Genomic DNA, 14,143 nt, shown 5'->3' on the forward strand with positions numbered 1-14,143 from the left:
GTCTTCACAGAAATGGTATAAAGGTAGGCACTATTATTCAACTCACAAAAAAGAAAACTGAAGCATGTCCAAGACCACATGGCTAGAGAGTGGTGAAGCATGTTTGTGCATGAATTGTAGAGCCAATGCTCTTGATGTAGTTCTAAAACATGTTAAGCATTTGGAAAAGGATAAAAAAAAAAAAAAAAAGAAAGAAAAGGTTCACACACGAAGATCAAGAAACAAAAGAGCATCACACTACTCAAAAGTAACACTGGAATTTGGAAGGTGACGCTACAATTCCTTCAAACACCAGGGGTAAATTATTTCCAAAATGCCTGTCAAGTATGAGAGAACAGAGGCATTTTCAGGCACACCAGGCCTCAAAAAAACTTGCCTTCCACGGACGCTTTCACAGAAAACTGCAGCAGGATGTGCTCTACCAAAACAAGGAAGTAAAGCACACACAAAAAAAAAGGAAAGCAAGGGAGTGAGGAAACAGGAAATCCAACACAGCAGAGAGATAAAGGGAGTTTGAAGGATTATGGCTCTAAAACAGGGCCAAGCACCAGGCAAACCAGACTAGACCAGAAAGATGGAAAACTCTAGGAAAGAAATATGCAAGAAAAGAGGCACCAATCCAGTACATATGACCAAATAAACAGGAGTCCAAGAGACTGGAAGACAGAGATTGTAAGAAATTCCAGCAAATTAAAGGGGAAAAAAAAGGCAATGAATAACTCCAGGAAATAAAGAAGTGAATTTTATTATACTACTTGGCTCAAATGTAGGCAATATTTACAAAGCCAAACACAAAATAATAAACCTGGTTTAAACAAGACTTTATTTCACATATATTGGGAAGATAGAGGAAAGAAACATGATGGGGCATGATACAACAACAATAATAAATACTTACTAGAGCTTATTATATTCCAGATGCTGTTCTAAGTGTTTTACATGTATTAACTATTTAATCCTCACAATAATCTCCTGAAGCAGTCGCTATTATTTTTCCCTGTTTTACAGATGACAAACATTTTCAAGGCACAGAGAAAAGTAAAGAAACTTGCCCACGGTCTCACACTAAGAAGCAGCAGAGTCACGATTCAGACTCAGACAGTCCACACAAAATGCTCATCTTCCACAGAAGTCAACAGAGAATCGCAAAGACTGAAAAATACCTAGCAGGAGAAGCAGGTTATTACATAGAAATATGGATGAAAAGGCTTCAAGAAATAGCCAAAAGAGTTAACTAAAGGAATCAAGACTAGGGAGACAGGAAGCAGGGGATGGCTGGTTTTCTTCATAATTCTTCTTCTAACACTAACTGACTTTTAAGATGATGTGTAACTTTTACTCTAGTGTTTATATTTAGCATTAAGCAGAACCGCACACTCTTAAGGGGTGAACTTCACAGTGGGCAGAGTATTCCTCAATAAAACTTAAAAAAAAAAAATAAACGAGAGAAAGGATTTTAAGATGCGCACACGATTAGATACTAACGCACACTCACCTGCATGAGTAGAATTTAAGGAAACTGACAGTATTCATAGGAATGGTGAAGACGCGGAAGAGGTGGAATGATATTGCCAGGAGGGTACAATGGAACATCCACTGGAGAACGCACAACTGTTAAAGCTTGAACCTCCATATACCCTGTGAGCAAACAGTCTGCTCCTAGGTACTATATCCAAACAACTGTGTACGTATGTATACCAAAAGCCATGTTCCTAACACCACTGTCCATAGCAAACCCTCAGCGTCCATCGACAGGAGGGGATAAAGTAGTACTATTTTTCTGTATAATACTACACAGCACCAAGAAATAAATTACCGCCTCACACCGCAATACGGATAAATCTCACGTACATACGACTGAGTGAAAGCAAGCAGAAAGAAAAGAGGGCACGCCGTATGATTCCACTTATATATAGAAAGTTCAAAAATAGGCACAACGATTCTAAGGTACCAGAAATAAGAAATGATGTTGGAGGTGGGGTAGAGGGTGGCTGGGAGAGAACAAGATGGCACCCTCTGGACGCTGGCAATGCCCTGATCTCGAGCTGGTTGGTAGTTAGACAGGCGTGTTCGTGTTGTAAATATGCCATGTTCTAAACACTCACGATTGAAGCATTTTACGGTATATCTGTTACACCAAATTAATTTTTAAAAAATTAAACTTTTTTAAAAAAAATTTTTTTTAATTTTTTTAAATTAAAAAAAAAAGAGAGAGATTCAATTGACGGGTTCAGGGTGGGACCCTGGAGTCCCAGAAGCCCATGGGCCATTCAGAGGGGCCTAATACACAATTCCAGAGGTCCCCTGGAGAGGACGGGACTAGAACAAGAGATTAGCTTGTTAACTTGATGACTTGTTGAGTCATCGGTTAATGATGACTATAATTCCAGCAATCACTTTTACTCGAACTTTTGCGAGGGCCATCCCTATGCTAGGCATCTGGCTGGCACTTGCTCATTCGAACTTCACAACAGCCGGATGAATTCAGTATCACTAATGGACTCATTTTATAGATGAGAAAATCAAGGCTTAGAGAAACATCCCACACCCAGTAAGTGGAGGAGCAAGATCCAAAACTCCAGCAGTCTAACCTCAGCTCCGAGGCCAACCTGCCTCCAGATAAAGCAGTTCTTTATCCGGAGATCAAAGGGTAGAATCTTCAGCTGGCTCGTGAAGGCCCAGAACGTGCAAGATTGGGAGAGCGCATGAAGAGGGTTTTTTTGTTTGCTTTCGTTAGCTCACGAAGGAAACTCGGATGCAGGTGATGGCTGCATCTGTGGGCCTGCAAAGGTGGCACAGAGCTTTGGTGTTTCCCACCTAATAAGCCTGACCTCCTCTGGAGTCAGATGCCAGGCCTCCGTGGGCAGCTAGTGTGGTCAGGACCCTGACCTTGGGGGCCAAGACTGACTGCTGGCCAGGGCTCCCAGGAGCCCCTGGGGAGCCCCAAGACCTATCCGGACACCAGCTCCCATGGGTCCCCTCAAAAGCTGGGCTGGGACGTAAAGGAGGACAGGGTGGTCACAGGGATGGGGCTGGAGTCTGGGTGGAGGCCAGGGCTGACGATGACCAGGAGGGAGATAAGTCAGCTCAGACCATACTGGTCCACGCTGGAACAAAAGCACCCCAAGCTGCTCCCATCCAAATCAAGAATGCCCAATCACCGCACTCTCCCCAAATCTGTTCCTCCCCATTCCTCCACAAGCAGCACCTCCCCAAAATCCAGCCAGCTTCCGTCCTCCTTCTCTTCCCCTCCATGCGTCTTCCTTGTGGCCTGACCTCCACCAAAGCCCCAAACCCTGGCCGCCTCCAGCCTCCCTCCCTGGTCACTATCACCTCCCTAACAGCCTCCTTGCCACGGACTACCCACCACACAGTCTCCAGCTGGCAGCCCGGACCAATTTTGCTAAATGCTTATTTTGAAATAATTTCAAACTCGGGGAAAAGTCTGAAATAGTACAATGACCTGCCATATGACCTTCCCCAGGTCCAGCCATTGTGAACTTTCTCACCCTGTATGTAACTCGGGCTCAGCGATTTATGGGTGTCTCCCATACGTCTATAAATTTGTCTCTTCCCGAGCCATTCCTGAGAGTAAGTTGTGGCCATCATGTCCCCTGTCCCTAGACATTTCAGTGTTCTTACTTCCAAAGCACAAGGGCATTCTCTTACATAACCACGGTCCAGTTATCAGCTTCATGAAACCTAATATTGATTTGACACTATCAGCTAATCTACAGCCCATATTCCAATTTCATCAATTGCACCCATGATGTACTTTAGAGCAATTTCTTCTCCAATCCAAGATCCAATCGCGGGCCATACATCGCCTTCTGCGGTCACATTTTTTTAGTGTTTTTTTTTTTCTTTTGTTTTTGTTTTTTTTTAATTTTTTTTTTCAACGTTTATTTATTTTTGGGACAGAGAGAGGCAGAGCATGAACGGGGGAGGGGCAGAGAGAGAGGGAGACACAGAATCGGAAACTGGCTCCAGGCTCTGAGCCATCAGCCCAGAGCCTGACGCGGGGCTCGAACTCCCGGACCGCGAGATCGTGACCTGGCTGAAGTCGGACGCTTAACCGACTGCACCACCCAGGCGCCCCTTTTTTAGTGTTTTAATCAGGAACTGTTCTCGGCCTTCCTCTGTCTTGGCATGCCATTGACATTTTTTAAGAGTCCACACCAGTTCCGGGACACCTGGGTGGCTCAGTCCTTTAAGCCTCTGACTTCGGCTCAGGTCATGATCTCGAAGCTCAAGCTCATGAGTTCGAGCCCTGCATGGAGCTCTGTGCTGACAGCTCAGACCCTGGGGCCTGCTTCAGATTCTGTGTCTCCCTCTGTCTCTGCACCCCCCCCCCACTTGTTCTCATTTTCTGTCTGTCTCTCTCTCAAAAACAAATAAAAACATTTAAAAGAAAAAAGAAAGAAAAAGAGAGTCCAGACCAGTTCTGTAAAACGTCCCTCACTTTGAATCACCCTCTCCGTTTAAAACCTTCCACTGCCTTCTCATTCCTCAGTGTGAAATTCCAAGACCTCATTACTGGCCTTCAGGGACCTGCAGGGTCCCCCTCTCCCCTCCCCGCAGCTGCAGTCACTAGCCCCTCTCCTAGTCCCTCACTCCTGGGAGCCCCTCACTCCAGCCCAAACAGACCCTGGGCATTCTCTCTCCTTCGCAGCCTGTATCTCTATTTAAAACGATTTCCTTCGACGATCTGTGTGTGTGCGACTACTGCCTGGCCCCCACACTACAATGGGACTCCGATGAGGGCAAAGATTTGCGTCTGGCCATCGCTGGATGCCCAGAGCCAGAGCAGTGCCTGGCACGCAAGAGACGCTTGGAAATGGCTTGCCGAGTAAATGAACAAGTGAAGAAAGGAAGTGTTTGGGTTGACAGCTAAGGAACCAGTAGGCTCGGAGAGTCAGGGAGCCCAGGAGCCCCCTGCCGCCCCCCATCCAGAGTCCAGAACCTGCCCCAGGCCTCAGAGAGGAGGAAGCACCCAGCAAATCTCCTTTATCTTTGGATCGTATCACTCCACCGGCCAGTCCCACTGATTAATCTCTTTAAATCAATCCCAGTAGGCCGACGGGCTGGATTCCAGAGATAGAGCTGATGGACCCTGGAGAAGGCCCGTGGCCCCCTATTGTCCACTGGCCAGTCCAAAGTGCATGGCCTCCTGGTCCTGATCCTTGGGTTCCACCCCCCATTCATGTATCCTGCGGGGCCCAGCCAGCCCAGGGAGTGGGGGCAGGGAGAATAAACATCCAAGTACAAAATCCTGCTAATAGGTCTTTAATTGCAGCCCGAGGAGGGCTGAGTCCAGGGCTCCCAGCCCCAGAACTGAAGAGGGGAGCCTACCAGGTGCTTGTCACTTACTTGTCCATTTCACTGACTGCTGAGAACATTTAAGAGCTCACTCTGTATAACAATACTCAAGGTTACCCGCAAGGTAATGGCCAACCAAACCCCATTTATTCTTTATTTGCCTCTTTTTCTGCAAAGGAAAGAGCCAAAGCCCTCAGCCTACACCGAGGATGCAAAAAGGCATCGCCCCCACCCCCACCCCGGGGATCCTCACTCACCACAGTGCCCGTCAACACCTGCCTTGATGGGGTGGCCACAGCCCAGCCCTAGCCAGGGTCCCCCTCAGGCCAGGAGTTCTCCCAGAGTCTCCCAGAGGAGCAGCTCTGGTAGATTCACAGGCTCCCCTACCCACTCTGGAGAGCAGACTAGGAAGGGGTCGGAGGTAATCCGGTCTCACACTGCCTCGCTGTGTGACCCAGGGCAAATGGCTCAGCCTCTCCTGGCTTCCCAGAACAAAAACAAACAAATAAAGATAGGGCTGATAACGCTGGCCAGACCTAAGAAGCTGACAGCCAAGTAGGAGAAGCGCCTGAAAGAGAAAACTTAGCACCTGCACCCAGCAAAGAAAGAGGGGGAGGGGGGCTGGGTTGAGGAATCTGTAATCCACCCCACCCGAGCAGTGAATGGGAAACAGCTCTCTACCTCCTGGCTAATAGGATTAGCACTGGGTTGGGCTCTGGGCGTTGGCCTAGGGTCCAGGGTCTCCCTGAGGCCACTCAAGGTGGAGGCAGCGAGGGACAGCGCCAGCTTGCCCCCCACCCCAACCCTTCCTTCCCAGGTGAGCATGGCCACAGCAGCACTTTCCAAGCCTGCTTGCTATTTCCTCCATGACCTCAGCTACCAAGCATGCAGGAGGCAGACGGCTTCTAAAGCAGGAGGCTCAGAAGACAGGCCTCTGCGGCCACCTCCAGCTGGACTTCCTTGTCCTGCCTGCCGCTGTGAAGGTTCTTCACCTATCCAGCCTCAGCCTCCCCATCTAGCTAATGGGCGTTCGTCTGCCCGCTGAGCCCTGGCACACTGCAGGCTGCCAGAGGCACCCCCTTGAGTAGTAGCTGTTTTCACTGCTTCTCATTAGGGCACATGGCTCTGTCAGGCAGGAACCAGGCTGGAGATGGGACGCCTTCTCCCTGGCTGGGGGGGGGCGGGGGGGGGGGGACACACAGAGACCAGGGAAGGCATCCCCAGCCAGGAAGACCCAGGGTCTGACTCCCAGGCCGAGGGATGCCGCCACGACCCTGGGGCGAACTAAGTGAAGGGATGAACTCAATAGAGAGGCAAACACAAAAATTACCCTGGCCTCAGGGCGGGCAAAAGGTGATGGCCACGCTGCCCTTTGTACCGCGGGCAGCCCCTAACCCCTCCCTGGGATCCTGGCACCACGGTAGAGAAAACCACAGCCCTGATCACGGCCCCCTGGGCAGAATGCGGCCTCAGCTCCAGGGGGGACACGGGCACGAGCCCCCAAGCCAAGACCCAGTCCTCGCACCCCGGCGGGCAGGGATGCCCGGGCTCGCGGCCCCCGCGTGTGCCCCTCCCCTGCCCGGCGCCTCACAAAGGCCCTTTGTCCCTCTGAGCCCCGGGACTCCGGTTCCTGAAAAGTTCCGTAAAAAAAAATCAAAGACACAGGCAAAACCGGCCAGCGCGGCCTCGGTCGAGCGGGCAGGGTCGGTGGGACAGGGCCAAGGCGGCCACTGCGGCCGGAGGAGTCCCTTCCAAGGCCGAGGGGAGAGTCGGCGGCTCCCCGAGAAATCGCAAGAGTCCCAGACTACACTCTGGAGTGGGAGAGGTGGCTTTTTTTCAAGTGAAGCATAGGACGCCAAGCAAAGCAGCTGGAGGCAGCCGGGGAGGAGGGAGCGGGTGTCCTTCGGCGGCCGGCGGCAGGTCTGGAGGTGCCCCTCGCCTCCCTTCCCACCCGGCTGGACTGCAGCGGCCGCGGCCCGCCCAGGACGAGCTTCTCCCGCCCGGGGGCCGTCCCCACCGAGCCTCAGCGGCCCCTCTCGGGAAACGGCAGAGGCCTCCGGGGCCCTCTCGGCCACCTTCTCCCGAGGTTCGATGTCAGGCCCAAGGTTTTCCCTCCGCCGCTCGTGCCCGGCCAGATCCGCTCGCACGCCGCTTCCTTCCCCGAGCTTCGGGATGGCGGCGGCCCAGTCTCTGCGCCCCACCGCGCCGCGCGCCCGCCTTCCCGCCGGAGAACAAGGGGCTCCTGGGGCCGCAGTCGCTGCCCTCCTACCGGGGTGTGAGTCCCGGGGCCGCCGCTCTCCTCCCGGGGGCCGAGAGGTGGCGAGACGGTCCCCGCCCGCCCGAGGCCGTGGTCTCCGTTCTCCCCGCAGCCTCCGACGCCGGGGCGGGACGGAAACCCCGCACGCTGCGAGTGGAGGGGCTAGAACGGCCCACAGGCGCCGGGCAAGGGCGTTTGCCAAGAAAAGGATCCGAGCTCGCGGAACGGACGTCTCAAAGGGTGTGGAGCGGGCTTGTTCTTTTCTCGCCCAGATTTTGAAAACCCCAGGCTGGCCCGGAGCAGCAGGGGCCCGGGAGTCGGAATCGCCCCCGGAGGCTCCGGTTTCGGCAGACGCATATGCTTCGGGAGGGCATGGCGCACGGGGGAAAGCAGCCGAGCCGCGCACCCTCTCCGCCGGGGCCTCGGGAATGGCCTCCGTCCCGGGCCCGGGGGTCTCCCCGCCCAGGGAGCTGAGCCTGCCCGCACCCCCGTGGACCCGCCCAGGGAAAGAGACGTGCCGCGTCCCAAGAACGCCAAGGAACAGGCCGAACAGTTTTTCCCGGGCCTGCCTCCCCAAGATCCCGGGGGGGGGGGGGGGGGGGGGGGGGGGCAGGAGGGGGCGGCCACGGCGCAAGGCACTTACCCGGGTGCGGGTGGAGATTGAGGCCAGCCATGTACTTCCCGGGCGGCAACGGGCCGGGCAAGCCAGAAGCGGGCAGGCGTCCGGCCGCAGTAGTGCCCACGCGGTGGCTGTCCATAGCCAGGCCGGACAGCAGCGGCGGCGGGGGGCCGTGCACGGACCGCGGGGGCCCGAAGTCTCGGCCATCCATCCTCCGCGGGAGTGCCGCAGCCAGCCCCCCACCCGGCCCGCGGGCCTCGCTCAGTGGGACCTAAAAGTTCGGCCTCGGCGTAGTCCCAGAGTCCTCGGGCGGCGGGGGCTCCGCGGCGTGCATGGCGGCGGCGGCCAGCGGGGTTTGCGCTCGGCTGCGGGCCCGCGGCCCGGGGCGCACGGGCGGCCGGCGGTGGGGCCCCTCCGGGCGGCCAGGCGGAGCTGCGCGAGGCGGCGCACACGGCGTCTTGGCGAGGAAAGGACACGGGCCGCGGAAGAAACAGAAGGGGGAAAAAGGAAAAGGGAAGGGGGGGAAAAAGACAACAAAGTTTCAGAAAGTCGTCTTGCCGTTCGGGGTCGGGGAATGCGGATCTGGTGGCCAGAAATAAAATCGGGGGTAACCCGTCCTCCATAAAAAGTAAAAATCCATGCTCCTTGCTCCGGCGGCCGCGGTTCCCGGGACCCGGCTCGGAAAGTGGCGGGTGGCGCGCTGCGCCCAAGTCTAAACTGGCTTGGCGGCTTACGGGTCCTCCCGAAACCGGGGAAGGCCCCTCGGCCGCGCCCGGGCGGCATAAATACAAACCTCCCGAGTGGGACTGATTCCTGGGCGTCACATGCTCCGGGGTTTCAAACCGTGAAACCTTTCCATGAGCAGTTCGAAATGTCTCCCTAAACACTGGGTCACTATCTGATCCGGAAAGTTTAATATTTAACCTTTTTGGCCCCTGGCCTGCCTTTTTGAGTCTGGTTTCCCTAAATTCGCCCTGAGCCGCCAATTAGTGTTATCTTTTGTTTTTTCGGATTTTTTTGTTTTTTTCCAGGAGAGAAGATGCAAAGCTGGTTTATTATTTTTAAAGAGGCTCGTGCCTCCTCCCGCCGCCCCCCTCGGGCCACTGTGAGTCGCAGAGTCTGAGTCCGAGGACCCGAGACGTGGCATTCTCGCCCGAGCACTGGAAAGAATCCTTCAAAACAAGCTTTGGTTTCATTTTCCAGCGCCTTGGCCTGGGAATCCTGCGGCCCTAGGACGTGGCCTGGCGCGGGGGATTTGGGGGGAGGGGGGCAGTCAGAGGGTAAGCAGGGGGCTGAAGGGTCTTGCTCCTACCCTAGCTCCCCCCCCCCAACCCAAAAATAACCTACAAAGAAAACCTTTGCAGCGCGGGCCGACCAAGGGGCGCCTCCCCCAGCGTTGGGTAAATCCCCCTGTAGTTCCAGTTTAAAGCTGTTTGTTTAAAAGATTTGTCGTTTGCCGATTCCCATGGGGGCGGGAGGGGGTCTTGGAGCCAACCCTGCTGCCCTCGCTCTCCGTCTGCCCGCAGCAGCTCGGATTCCCGATTCCGAGAGGCCCGGGCGTTTCCTAGAGCCACCGATCCACGCCAAAGCCACCGGCTCCCGGGTGCCCGCCCTGCGACCGGCGCCCAGCCCCCCGAACTGCAGACCCCCTCAGCTGCTGACCTCCCGGCCTCCTTCTCCAGCCTCCCTCCCCAACTTTGCTAAGGGTGCTTATTTTAACCCGGTTTTGGTTACAAACACCCTCTTCCCTCCCTCCCTCGCTCACTCCCGTCAGGCTCTGGTTACCAGATCCGCGTTTACTTTGGAAAAATCTAAGATCGCCACATCCGAGGATACATGTCTTAAGGAGGCGATGAGCTTTCCGTGATTTTTTTTTAAATGCTCTTTGTGCAGCTTTCTTTTAAAAGCTAGAGCTTCGGAGCATGCCCCAACGCCCCACTTCGGGGAAGTCGAGGTGAAGGCCCCTGGAACACCCTCGCTCTGGTAAAGAAGCTGGCTCGGCCATCTGTGGGCTCCGCTGCGTTCTCTCTACTTTTCTCCCCCACTTAAATGCAGTTAAAATGGCTGAATTCCGGCTTTTAATTAAAAACAGCCTATAATCGAAAACGTCTCGGCGTCCCTGGCTCCCCCGCCGCCTGCCGGGAACCGAGAAGGGAACCGACGCCCCTCAGCCCGGCTGGGCGGGCTGGAACGGGGCTGAGGGCTCAGGTGGGCGCCCGAGGCACAGCGACCCGCCCCCACCCATCCCAGGGCGCCCCCACCTCGCCGATGCCGGTCCCCGATCCCGTAATCGGGGACCGCAGAGCTGCGGGGATCCTCCCGAGCACCCCGAGGGTGAGGCGGGGTGGGGGGTCAGATGAAGAAGTTTGGAGACCTTCGCGCCCGGCCAGGGACGGACGGGCGGCCCGGCAGCGTACCTGGCGCGGCGGGACTCCCGGCTCTGGGCTCCGGCGACGGCGACTCCGGTGGTGGCCCCGGCTCCCGGCGCGGCTAGGCGCCCGTGCTGCCCGCCATCCCGCGGCTGCTGCTCCCCTTCGCCACCCGCAGCCGCCTCACACTTTTTGCCCGCCTTTCCTTTTTTTGGTAGAAAACCGCTCCCCGGGCCGAGCGCTCGGCGCGCCAACTCCTCCGCCCTCCCGCGGCCCGGCTCCCGCAGCCCCCGGAAAAGCCAGCTTTCCTCCCGCCGAGCTCCCCGCTTTTTAATAAAATCCAGGTAGCGCCGGTTTAAAGAATCCCAAATCTCCATATACAGCCCGGGATTGGAAAAGGTACATTACACAACCCCCCTTTCAAGTTCCTCTCGCTGGATCTAAAAAAAAAAAAAAAAAAAAAAAAAAAAAAAAAAAAGCCAGAGGGAGGGGGGAGGGGGGAGGGGGCAGCTGGGGGAGGGGAGTACTCTCCAGCGAAGAAACACGCATTGTTCCCGGGCGCCCGCCTGCCCCCCCCAGGCCAGCCCCCGGCCGCCATCCATTGGCCGCGCGTACCGCCAATCACACGCATGTAAACACCTTGGCCCTCAGCCATTCCTATAAAACCAATTACGGACCTAGGGGCTCCAGCAGTTTCCAGGCTCCCCACGGCGGGGCTGAATGATCAAAACTGGTGGTGAGAATTTTTCCCGGCCGTTTCTAGGCAGCCCTCCCCCTCCACCAGCTCGAACCCCCCCCTTCCTCCCTCTCCTCCCTCTTCCTACCCCCTCCCCCGGCGTCTAGGCTGAGTGATCAAAATAGAGGAAGATGGTTGTCGCCGCAATCCAGGGCTTTGCAAGGCGCGGTTTAATGGGCCGCCTGTCAGCTTCCTGCTCGCAGGAGGAGGTGACAAGCCGAGCGAGCCGGGAAGGGTCTGGGGCCCGGCGGGCAGCACCCCGCGCCCGGGCCCCGGCCCCCTACCTCCCCTGGGGCGCGCCTTCTAGAATGCGCGGTGGAGACGCCAAAACAGACAAGGGCTGCTTTTTCCCTTTTTTACTCCCCCTTTTAAAACAAAGCAGCGATTCATTCCTTTTCCCCCAGCAGCGCGGTTGGGTGGGATGGGCAGGCGTGAAGGCCGTTTTCCTAGCCCCGGCCTGCGGGTCCCTCCCTGAAACCCTGTGTCAGATGGTTACTGATTAATATTTTGGAGAGGCCGCGGCGGCGGGTAGCGGGTGAGTCTCTAATCTTCTAAAAGGGGTTCCTATAGAAACGCGGGCCAGGGCGCACCCCCCGCTCGGCCCCGGCCGGGGCTGTGGCGCTTTGCACCGCGCGCCCTTCCCCAAAGCCTTTCTTTGCGTGGGCTCTCCCCACCCCTCCCCCCCCCCAAAAAAAATCAGAGCAGAAAAAAGGATTAGATCGGCTGAGCGCGAACTGACTCCCTCTCGATTCTGACATTTCAGCCTATTAGCATTTCTCCACGGGGCCTTCTGAAACCTATTAAAGTGTAATATTAAAAACCTCTTGGCTGGGGGCCTCTCTCGCCTTCCATCCGCCGCGCCCCCTCCAGGGAGGGCGAGACCGGGAAAAAAAAAATCTGTTGAGCTCAGAGGAAGCAGAAGCCAAGCCCAAAAAGTGCTTGGCTGGCCGCGGCGGCCGAAGGGGGAGGGGAGCACCAATCCCCCAGACTTTGTACTTTTATTTTGCGCTTTCAGCAAAATCCTTTCTGAGTGGAGTCGCCGGGAGCTGCCCGCGGCAACCTACTTGGCTGCGGGCGCAAGGACTGCGGACGCGGTCGGAGGGGCCGCCCTGGGGGCCCCGCACCCTCTCTCTGCAGCCCCGCAGGGACCCATGCCCGGCTGGGCATTACGTACCCTCAAATGGAAGCTTGGAGGGGCAGAAATCCTTGCCGATCCTGCCTCGGAGAGCAACCGCGGTGATTAGATTTTAATTAAAACAAGAGAAGCCCGCTCTTTCGCCCTGCGCTGCGGACTCAGCGTTTTCGCATCGCTGGTTTTTTTTTTTTAATCCATTTTTAAGCAACTTTTCTGGAGGGGGGGAAATGAGCTAGTTGGCGCCCGTCCGTTCTATTTTCTTTTCTCCACTTTTAGAAGAAAACGGACGGGGAGGGGTAGGCTTGGAGAAAGCGAACTGGGGGTGTCTAATTTAATTCCAGTATAAATTTGAGGAAAAAAGTTCAGCCTCTTGAGGGCAGTTTCAAGTTGCCCTGCAGGAGCCTCTGCGCTGGTTTCGAGGCTGCCCTCTTTTGGAAGCTGGAGCTCCGCAGGGGGAGGAGGGAGGAGTGAGAAGTAAAGAAAGGAACGAAAATAGCCGGAGCCGAGGGGAACAGCGGCGGTGTCCGCGCGAAGGTCTCAGTGGCGGCCGGGGCGGCGGGAGGTTCCCGGTGCGGCCCCGGAACGGCCAGGAGCAAAGACGGAGAGGAGAGGGGGGTTAGAGAAAGGAGGTATTGTGTCTTGTGTGCCTTGGGGGAGGGGGTTGACTGCAGAAATAAATGCAGTTGAGCTGCGCGGGGCTGCTAGAAGCCAAGGCAGGGGGAAGGGGCTGTGCGTGGGGGCGCAGCCCGGGTAGGCGCCTAGCATCCTTGAACCTTATCCGAAAGCCTTTGTGGGTCCCTAATAAGCCCTCCCACGCCTGAGCCCCCATCGTTTCCCCACCCCCCTGGTTGCCCTCCAATATTCGGAGCCCAGACCTTGATCCCCCACCCCATTATCCCCGCCCTTGATCTGGAATGTTTTGTTTTGTTTTAATCTCCGTATAGCTCAAGCAAAATATATCTTGAGAAAGTTGAGGTGGGGAATACAAAGGACTTGAGGGGCGGAAAAAAACAAAGCCGATTTTTATAAATGTTTAATGTTTTCACCCCTGGATGCTCCAAGACGCCGTAATTGTGATGGCGGGGTATGTGTGCCATAAATCATTTAGTTGCTAATAAAAATTCTGCCTGTTTGCCCTGCATTTGCCAATGGCGTTTGCATTTTCCAAGTATGTGCCTTTCTCTGCGTGGCGATCCGAGCCTGCATTTCATTAGGGTCGAGGTTCGGGGCAGGCGAGACGACCCCCCCCCCCCCGCCTGCCCCCTCCTCCTGGGCCTTTGTGGGCCCCAGCCCCCTCGTCGCGCCGCCCTCCCGGCACACACTCACACCCGCGGCCGCGCGGGTCGCCTCCGGAGCCCGGCCGGGCACCGGGCCTGGGGACACGGAGGCAGCTGCTCCCGGGTCCTGGCCGCGGGGTGCGCAGGACGGCCTGCCAGCGCCGGCTCTCCGAGCGCGGCGTTCGTGGGGGCGCAGCGGGCCCCGCCGAGGAGCCGCCCGCCCCGGCCGATCGGTGTGCGCCCTAGTCTTTGCCGCCCGCCGGGCCCCGCGCCCCGGCGCCCCCGCAGTCGCTGGGTAAACAGCGGCCGGGAGCCATCTTGGGGCGGGGGGTGGGGTGGGGACGGATCCCAGGCCGAGCGGTGGGCGCAGCCGGGCTCCTTCGCAGACCCCCGCCGCCGGTCGTCGGGCACCTCTGGGGAATCCCATGCCA

At 56.5% G+C, this 14,143-nt stretch overlaps 1 protein-coding gene across 4 annotated transcripts in view; it reads right to left on the reverse strand.

Annotated features, from left to right (window-relative positions):
- The window catches only part of TNRC18 (trinucleotide repeat containing 18), an 87,941-nt gene extending 76,929 nt beyond the window's left edge, over nucleotides 1-11,012 (reverse strand). For 3 of the 4 annotated variants that reach the window (XM_043559597.1, XM_043559598.1, XM_043559596.1), the window contains exons 1-2: nucleotides 10,613-11,012; nucleotides 8,220-8,652 (exon numbers count right to left, since the gene is read on the reverse strand). In XM_043559597.1, coding sequence (XP_043415532.1) covers nucleotides 8,220-8,406 — 187 coding nt within the window. In that variant the 5' untranslated portion in view covers nucleotides 8,407-8,652; nucleotides 10,613-11,012. Of the gene's footprint in view, nucleotides 1-8,219; nucleotides 8,653-10,612 lie in introns of those variants that run through there. The other variant, XM_043559600.1, reaches the window with a different exon arrangement.
- Nucleotides 11,013-14,143: the final 3,131 nt, after the last annotated feature.

Source organism: Prionailurus bengalensis, chromosome E3 (genome assembly GCF_016509475.1).
Source record: "Prionailurus bengalensis isolate Pbe53 chromosome E3, Fcat_Pben_1.1_paternal_pri, whole genome shotgun sequence".
Taxonomy (NCBI): Eukaryota; Metazoa; Chordata; class Mammalia; order Carnivora; family Felidae; genus Prionailurus; species Prionailurus bengalensis.